A 10,163-nucleotide genomic window follows, 5' to 3' on the forward strand; every position below is an offset into this window, starting at 1 on the left:
TTCAGTGTGTTATTGCAACCAACCCATTATTGCTGACGTCACTTCACAAAAATTGACGCCGTAAACATTTAAATGGCGGTTTCCTGTGCCCAAAAATATTTTATTGTTTATGACTTTCGTATTTTATAATGGCAACACTATTAGCGCGCGTATGCCATCTTTATGAAGTATTTGGTACTAAGTACCTCATTTACATAAACGTATACGCTATACATATTGGGGAAGCCCCTGTCAATAGTCGAGTAGTATTTTTCTCACAAGAAATTTAAGTAAAGCTTGCTGTTGCGTTGCATAAGGTAAGTGAGATTTCCATTATTCGTATTTTTTTCCTCAAGACTGGCAACATCGTGATATTTCCGATATTATTACTGTTTACAGTGTAGAAAATGTTCGCGAAGTTCGGAGGGTTTTCGATAAGTTGGGGAAGGTTGAAACATTTTGTTTCTTATTAAATATTTAGTTTTATGGCTGTTTACAGTGTATAAAACGTTCGGCTAAATTTGGATGGCTTTACGATGAGTTGGTAATAGTATGAGTTGCGCATAGGTCGGGGCAAAAAAACTGCGTCACCGTTTAAGCAATTTAACAAAAAATACCATTGTTTCGTGATATTTTTGCGTTATACGATCTTACCACCTAAGTATCCGATCTTAACCTAACCTTAATTTATACATTTTATGGCATAAAAAAGGATGCTAGACAATGAATGTTCTTCCGATTGCCCAGATGGATAAAACCGGCTGTATGCATAACTTATACCTCTGGCTAATGAATACATGTCATTAAATGAAATAAATATGTTAACCGTTAACCTCTATGAACCCAGGAAGCGATCCCGACTGCTAATGATTACACTGTGTAGATATTAATACGTTCTTAAATTATTTATTATTAAAGATACATAGGCAGAAATCATTCGAAACCAATGAAATTAAAATTTGTCCTGGAAATGATCGATATTAGTATAAATGAAAGAAATCTCGCCCAACTGGTCAATGAAGTACCTACCATATACCAAAAAAATTAAGGTTGAGTTTTAATTATTGCATTCAACATGTTCCACGCTGACCAATCCGGTTATGTTATAAGCACATATGTACGGAGCGCAAAAAATAACCTTCACGGCATGATTTAAGATTCTACTCATGGTTTTCAATGCGTCATATTGTGTGTGCGAATGATAAACACCATTCATACTATGAATTTCGGCGGGGTGTGGCGAGGCGCGGACGCCATTTGGGAATTTACAACTAACCGAGTATTTGCAGCAGAGACACTGCATATAGCCTATCGAATTTGAAAATGGAATTGTTTATTTTCAATACATGTGAATCGCAGTCCTTTATCAGTTGGCGCGTCGCGTCGTATACCTCACCCACGCATTGTTATTAGATAAGTTATAGGTGTGATAAAAATGTTAACCTAATATTGTTGGCGCGAAATAAATGAACATTGTAAATGTTTCATGCTGTGGTACGTTTATTTGAGTGTTTTTGGACAATGACGCGTCGCAGTGTTTAGAAACAACGCTTTGAACAAGGATGGGTCGCGCCAAAGTTCCACACTAAGTACGTTGGTTAGTGAATTGCTTTCAACATGGTCACTTAACATTTCAAGGGTTGCGAGCACCTAAAGCGCTCACCCAAAATTCCGGTGTGTTTGTATATACTGACCATTGTCAGCTAAAAAACGTAAAACATGTAAACAAAAAGAGATTCGTGATTTTGTCATCTTTTGAACAAAGGAAATGTAGATTGTTATTGTAAGGGATGTAAGCTTCTATCAATTCAATGCTTGCAAACTTATACATTTGTAATTACGGATTCAACAAACGTCTTTTAAAGTTGCAAATCCAAGTCTGAACTTTGGCGCATGTTTGTTATTTATACATTTATTCGAAGTGTATCGCGGTCTCCTACTTATCTGGCATTTGTGTACGCAATATCACACATATCGATAAAGGGAAATAATATAATCTGAGATAAGGATGTCCCTATACATATCTTTATTTGCTTTGCTGAGTATGTGGTTGGTACATTTCAACTGTGACCCAGAAAAATATTTCCTGTGTAATATGCGAATACCTTTGGAAAATGGAAACCTTTTTTCGAATTATTTATTATAAATCCTGTAATAAAAACGAATCCAAGTGAAATCCGGACCCCAGTCGATTTGCCACCATGAAGTTAAATTTTATTTTTATCTGTTGATAATAACATGCAATATTATTGATTGATGATATCAGCCGCCAAGTAGATCTAGTACCTAGGACTTGTTGACTTAGTTCATGGCAGTTATAGCAGTTTAAATAAATAATATATCTCCTTAAAATAACTATTACCGTTTCAGAGATCAAGCGACAAGCGGCGAAAATTATGAATAAACAATTAAATAATGAAGATATTATAGAAATTCTAAATAAATTGAAATGGCTTATAAACGGGCTTGATAAACGCATATTGCCTCAGGATGCAGATACTGACAAGGTCGCTGAAAAGTTCCATCCTAACATCCTACACGCATTAAAACAAGAACATGAGGTGATCATTAACTCTAGAGAAATAAAACAAACATTTTCACGGTCAGTTGGTCCAGGCGTACTGTCAACAGATCATGGTGTTCATACTAAAGAACCTTTTAATGCAGAAGTCGCTGTGTCGTCATTTGAATCGAATTGTATCGATACAAGAGAGTCGACCCAAGAAACAGGGGGAGATATAATTATGCCATCGGCGGAAACACATGCATTTAACGATGAAAATAGTTCAAGAGACAATAATTGTCGATCAAGTGGGCAGCGTGAAAATCAAAATGATTTATGTGATTCCCGAGACACGACAGACGATGAGGATATTTTAGACTTGATGACATACGAATCGGATCATGATGATGAATTCGTGACAACTATATCATCGGATGATCATAATTCATCCGATGATATAGTTGTCACGAATTCTATGGCTGGGGAAGATGATGCATCTATGGGTAATCTCGTCACACAAGAAAATAGGGAATGCGAAAACAGTGAAAATATAAATCCGGAAACTAATTTAAACAAACTTAATAATCAAAATTTGCACATCGAGGACACTATAAACGATGATGAATATAGGTATTGCTTTCCTTACCTAAAAACAAAAACATGTAAGAAACCTAAATGCAAATTCATACATGATTTTCCAACCACAGAGATTATGCACAAGATATTAAAGAAATTATATAAAAAACCATTATTTGATTTGCTAACTAGTCACAGTCTTAAACGAATGTACGGAGATTGCTTTGCTAAAGCGTTTTCCCAAAGACATGACTTAAAAAATCTCTTTACAATCATGATGGAATTTTTAGAACATTCACCAAAAGTGAAAATTACGGATCGCATAATAAACACCAATCTAAATTATTTTAATAATTATTATAAAAACATCAATCTTACGCCATATAAAAAAATATTATTAGCATATGTATGTCCAGAGAAACAATTGTATATGGTGCTGTTCGAGCGGGTTTTAAGAAGAAAAATAAATAATGAAAATGATTTTAAGTCATTCAAACGGGTTTGTTTGTTATTAACTAATTTTATAATCGATAATTGTAGAGAAGTTGACATGTCCACTACAGAAATATTCATGAACAAAATTTGTACGGTGCAATACGATCAAAGCTTAACAAAAGCGTTAATTAATATAATGCGACGTACGAGTGCAGAAATATTCGAAAATCCCGCAATACAGCGTCTAGAGGAAGTCATAAAACGCAATGCAGCACTCTATGAACAATATTTACAATTAAAAGACGCTAAGAGGAAGAAAAATGATGGCGTTAAAAAATATAATATTGGATCTCAAGTTCAAAATTATGTTAATGAAGTCACAAGTACTTCGATAAGTAACAATTTACAATATTCTTCTAAGAGGGTAAGAATTTGATCTAAATAAACAAATCATTATGGTGGCTAACTTTGAAAGCCGTATTAAATTTAAGTTGGCCTACATAATTCTTTTATCTTTACGTTTTCATTATCACTGCAAAGAATGGAGCTAGCTTTAAAATTATTTTCTTGTATCCATGATTAGGAATTTTAGTGTGGAATGATTTACATCTGTACCTACTAATAAATGTGTATATAATAAATATCCAAAACATATTTAACTATTTGACTTGTCTCATAATTTAGCACGTTAAGTCATCCACCACAGCTGTGGCCGACGCCACACTAGTGCTAGATCACAGGCCTAGCGTTTTATAATTACTGGTACAGTAGTACGCCAAAACACAGGTACGCCGTGTTCTCGTAGGGGATGCATACACGATTGGAGGAGCCGCACCAGCCTTGTAGAGCCACAGTGGCGTTGGAATACGCTGTGCTAGTGCGTAACAACATGTCTGAGGCCTTAGACACGATATTTTTACAACCGCTAACGCTAATAGAAAATAAAATATGGGAATGACATATTATCTCAATGATCGTCATTAAGTCGTACGATTGGCGTCAGTAGAAGAATAGGATAGCATCTGCGTCTTGAGCAAGTCTTTTCTTTTAAAGGATGCACCGCAGAACTGTACTTACACTTGCATTCTGAAACACTATAAAGTAATTATAATGTCACAGCTTAGCAACTTAATGATTTTTATATGTTTAAATTTCAGAATAATGGAGCAATAGATATCACTGAAAGGGGCATCAGCCATCCCATTCCAAATGGTTCTGAAGATTTGCCTGATTCTACTGTACCTTATAAGGATACCGACGATTTAACAATTGCGGATTATGAAAGAAATTCACGTGAAATAAGTAATAATTATTATATGTCTGGAAAGAATTATTCACAAGATAGAACATGGTGCTTATTTTATATATTAGATCGTTGTAACAGACATAATTGTAGTTACCGACATGGGGAGCCAGATCTAGAAGAATTCAAAAAACTGCTGAACCAGATCAAAGAGGAGAAATTATTTACCTTGATCAAACACCAGCCCACAGTAAATAAATACGGGAAATGCCTCGCTCAAAAGTTTTATGAACAAAAATCAACTAAACTATTGGTGATGTTGGCTGTAGAGTGCTTGATATTAGCAGACATCATACCAGATATTAAAACTGACGTAATAAATGTAACATTACGTTACTTCAACAGGCCGGAAATTGATGTTTGTCTGTGCGAAGAGCTACTGAATAAAAAAATACAAACGAAGTCTGTTCAATCGCTGCTGTTAAAACAATTATTAAGTAATGACACTCTTTCAGAATCCACGAATGCACTAATTTTCTTGATAAATTCAATAAGTGCAAGTAATGAAACGTTTGGTTACTATGCCGCAGAATCTATTCTGGAAAGAGTTTGCTCATCATACAATATCAATTTGGCAAGAGCTTTTATGAATGTCATTCGTCTTACCTACCCAAAAATACTTAAACATTCCTTAATATCTCGATTCGAAGAATTATTGGCAACGGACAAAGATCTTCTCGAGCAGTATAAAGTTTTGAAAACCGCCAATAATAATGGCGATGTAGATACACGTCGAATTGCTAATGAAACAGTTAGCACGTCAAATGTTAATACGGACATTGTTACACAAAAACGTAGGCGGAGTACGGTAAGTTTTCGATCCTTATCAATTTTAGTAAACGTACTTAAGTGTTTGTAAAAATCCTTTTTGAATTTATACAAATATTATGACATTTGCATCTATACATACTTTGTAATTGGCTCATGTCCATACCTAGGATATCGACATTGATCCGTATTGTAAATGGCGTACCCTGAACATGGGGGGAAGCGAAAACGAGGACTATTTACATCTTAACGCGCAGACCTAAGTTTTCGTGGCATTGGACTCAAGCGGATTGCATGAACCCTATTCAGAAATAAGATCCAAGGTCCGATTGAGTTCAACGACTAGATTCTCACGCTGCTTATCGGTGACTCCTCGGCTACTAGTTTAGCCAGCGTAATATCGCCCATGAAGCGTGCATCACTTGCGTAGCAATAAATGTAGGGATATCCTGTATACAGGGTATGAATATGCATTGTAAACACGATGGGCGAAAGTACAGAACCTTCTACTGTTCTCGGCGGCAAAATTATCATTTGTCTATACCATGCGATTACGCTTAAAAAGAGAAGATGTCACGACATTTTTGATTCAGGCTTCAATTTTAATGATAATTGTAATATGTGTATTGCCATTTCCCAACACGTATATTCAATTGATACTTACAGGACGAAACATCTTTAAAGGCCAACAGTACACATCCCAAGCCTGCTGCCTCCATAAAGAGACGGCGCTTCACAAACCACAACCTGGTGGCCCAGACACCTGAACCGAGTCCTGTCATACCGCCTCTTCCGCACAGAAAGCCAATAAAGGTATATTTTTATGAATAATATGTAACACAGTTTAAATAATTTAAAGCTGATTCAAAGGCTAGTAATGTTGCTGTTAGTAGGCAATTGTGACGCATACCGTTACGCGAGCGACTTGCTCTTTTTGTTATTTATATAAAAAAATAGGCAAGACAATACTTCGCTGTGAAGACGAGAATACCGAGCGGAGGACGCAAGTCGCTTTATAGGCCAATTACTGCGTCACCCATTATAATAATTTTAACATGGATTTCGGCTCTATCCTTAACCGCAATTATACTGCTGTGCTAAGCGCAAAAGCGATATGTCAGGGAAACCTTATTTCGAGATAGTATTTATAGTTTTATAGTGTTGAATGTAAAACTGAGATAGAGGAATTCTTTTAAGTTTTTTTTAACAAGTTCTAAACAAGATACTGTTATTTTGGTAAGTTCATTGAATGGGTATTTCTTTAAGCTATCTGACGACATAAAATTTAAGATTTCGATTTTATGGAGATACCGCTTTTGAGCTTAGCACGGCAGTGTATTAGTCTACACCTAAGGGCCATGCATAAATTACGTTACAGAAATTTTATATTTTTTTTACCGCGTCCCGTCCTTGTCAGGAGTGGTCATATTTGTTGGACTCTCCATCCTTGGTGTGCATCACATGTTTTGCAATTTCATACTCAGAACTGAATAAATAGAGATTATAGATAGATAAATATTATAAATAAAGTATTTTTATAATATCGACATCAAATCGTTACAAGTAAAATTTGTCTCAAATTTCTCCCCTCATATGCAACATAATTTATGCAAGGCCTCTAGTACTCTATAAAGTTAATTATAGAATATGAATAATATTGCAGAATGCGATTTCATTATATTTGATTATAATAATATCTTTATTAACTTGATTATCTCGGTTTGATTTCTTATAATACTTTTATGATTGACTTATTATAGGTCGTCTAATCGCAATTAAATCTTGTCCTGTACACCCTTTGTTTTTTTAATCGTGTAGGGGAAAGTGAGATTCGTGCGTAGGGAATGTTCAAATAGTTCGTAATATGCATAGATATCTATTGACGTTTATACAGAAGTATACATGTAACTCTTCATTCCCTCGTGGAGTTTGATGGTAGAATACTCCGTCCACGATTGGACAAGAGGAAATTGTTTTAACGCCGCGTAAATAATTATTGATTCTAACTTATAATTTAATTTTCCATTTCCGATTTCTTCCTGGATTATATAAATTATAAAGCTACCCCTTACTAGGAGTACCTTCGTACATTTAGCAAATAAAAAAAAAATGTTATATTTAATTTGTAGGTATTTCATAAATTCATTTCAATTACTTATATATAAAAAAGCGGCGATAGCCTAGTTGGTTGTGGAACGGACTGCCGAGACGAATGTTCGCCGGTTCAAATACCAAAGGCACACACCTCTGACTTTTCTAAAAAATTATGTGTGTATTCTTTGTGAATTATCGCTTGCTTTAACAGTGAAGGACAACATCGTGAGGAAACCTGCATACCAGAGAAATTCTCTATAAGGAATTTTCGAGGATGTGTGAAGTCTACCAAGCCGCACTAGGCCAGCGTGGAGGACTAAGGCCTATTCCCTCTCAGTAGTAGAGGAGGCCCGTGCCCAACAGTGGGACAGTATATAATACAGGGCTGATATTATATTATATTATTATTATATATTACAAGCCAAATTACTCTAATTATGTTGATTTTTTTAATTTCAGATATTTCCTTGCCATTGGGCCCCCCTCATTGGTACTTCGAGTAGTAAACCGGAGAGAAGTCAGCAAAGAAATGGCCAAGCAGATTCGCCTTGATCTCATTTTTATTTTTAAGGCATTTTAAAATTATACAAACATTCGTATAAGTAAAATCGTACATTAGATTCGATAAATAATTAGGGCATTTTCATGGGATCCAAATATAAATCTACGAACCGATCTTGAGAATAAACCAATCAAAATAAGTCAGTTGTAATCATGTCAAAAAGATTTGTTCGGAATAGCTAGCAAGATTTTTGCGTTATAGTATACTTAATTTTTTTTTACGTTTTTGCGGCGTCCCAATGTATCTCGAACTGAAATACATTATAACTGGAGCAATATACGGTATGTGAATATATGGTTGCTGCATTGCAACATTGGGCGCTTGTAACCTCGAACATCGTGTAACCAATGTAATAGTCTAAGAGCCTGTGAACCCCAGACCTTCGTTATTTTATAAAAGCTGAAAGTTTGTCAGCGCATGCTCCCAACACAGGTAACAACGATGGGCCATTATGAAGTTTGGGCTATAGTGGCTTTGGCAGGTACACAAAAAAATCGTAAATAAAAAAAGGGAAAAATAAAAGAAAAATGTTAGCGAGACTGATTATTTTTTATATGAAGATCAGCATTTATAGATTTTGAAAATAATTACCTACAGTCAGCAAAAAGGGGAAATTATGGTAAAACTTTTCTTTTAAGGACTCTATGGGCCCATTACAAGTTTTGAGTACTGTTAGTCAGAAATTGCTATCAAGTCGCGTTTTTTACATTCTAAGGGAGCTGGTTCACTTTATTTATTGCTGAATTGTAAATCCAACACGAAATTCAAGATTTTATCAGATTTGTTTCTTGTATGTATGTATATTATTAAAAGACTTAAAAAAAAAGAAGGTGCATGAATTAAAAGCACTAAAAGGTTTTTTTTATAAAGCTCTTTAAATGAGGATAAAAAAGGTTAATTTGCTTTATAGCCTAATTAGGAATATAAGAAACTTGTATTGAGGGCGCCACTTTTGCTCTTACGTTTTAAATTTAACTTTAGGTAGAAGAAATTAGTTCCATAATAGGGGACCGGCCTGTGTTCGATTTTGTACATTATTCTATATGTAATGGTTGATAATACGAAAAAGAAACCTTCCTGCGAAAACTGCATTAAAATTGCTTAAAAAATGAGCCAGTAATTCATATTTCAAATATTACTACGTGCCGAAGTGGGGATATCGCTTCATCTCTCTCTTTCGCACGCGTCGTAAAGCCCGATGACGTCACACGTGGGTATTGCGCCTCTTTTCTGTTTCTTGTGACTTACCCCTTCTACCGAAATTAAAAGACTTATAACTTGTTGATTTTTTACCGGACTTAGATTATTCTTTCTGTGTTATAATTTATATAACGTAAATATTTGATAATAATAAAGAACAAAAATGAGTCCGGTCCCCTATTTACCACATGACGAGGTTTAAATAGTGCTTACCTCCCGGTAGGCAACGGCTTGGCTGTGCCTATGGCATTGCTTCAGCCCATGGACGGAAGATGCTGCTTAACATAAATACTGAAATGATATATTTTTTTCCTGGTCAGGTAGTGATTAAAATTACTGATATAAAAAAAACAACACTGATCTTTAGTTTTATTATCAAAATATGGATGTCGTTATATAACATATTTATTTATGAAAATAACAACAAAAACACGTGTACATACTTATACAATACAATAAACTTATAATGTAGGCGAGTTGACTGCACTTTTAGGAAATATGCGTCCACTGTCTACGTGCAACTGTGTGAGCAGAATGCAACCAGGCAGTGTCACCATGTACACGATAATTACCGTAGATGCACCGTAATCTAGACCTAATGTACCGTCAAAATAAGAAGATATTACCGTGTCATACTTATAGTACCGGGTATTGCATATGGTTACCGGAAACCCTTAGTAAATGAACTCAAATTACACATTGGATAATTTTTTAATTTTGTCTAAAAACATGGCTTTTTAGGG

At 35.0% G+C, this 10,163-nt stretch overlaps 1 protein-coding gene across 6 annotated transcripts; it reads left to right on the forward strand.

The window, feature by feature from the left end:
- Nucleotides 1-214: 214 nt before the first annotated feature.
- On the forward strand, nt 215-9,068 carry LOC115452479. Of its 6 annotated transcripts, XM_037436806.1 has the most exons (7): nt 1,159-1,576; nt 2,350-2,871; nt 2,949-3,112; nt 3,599-3,917; nt 4,651-5,604; nt 6,231-6,377; nt 8,118-9,068. In XM_037436806.1, exons 3-7 carry the CDS (start codon nt 2,958-2,960, stop codon nt 8,208-8,210), a joined length of 1,668 nt encoding a protein of 555 aa, XP_037292703.1. In that variant the 5' UTR covers nt 1,159-1,576; nt 2,350-2,871; nt 2,949-2,957; the 3' UTR covers nt 8,211-9,068. The 6 variants fall into 6 exon arrangements, with proteins under 6 accessions (XP_037292701.1, XP_037292702.1, XP_037292703.1 ...); XM_037436804.1 differs by lacking the exon at nt 1,159-1,576 and adding an exon at nt 215-296 and having other exon boundaries at nt 2,949-3,917; XM_037436805.1 differs by lacking the exon at nt 1,159-1,576 and adding an exon at nt 379-427 and having other exon boundaries at nt 2,949-3,917.
- Nucleotides 9,069-10,163: the final 1,095 nt, after the last annotated feature.

The sequence above is a fragment of the Manduca sexta genome, chromosome 9, assembly GCF_014839805.1.
Source record: "Manduca sexta isolate Smith_Timp_Sample1 chromosome 9, JHU_Msex_v1.0, whole genome shotgun sequence".
NCBI lineage: Eukaryota > Metazoa > Arthropoda > Insecta > Lepidoptera > Sphingidae > Manduca > Manduca sexta.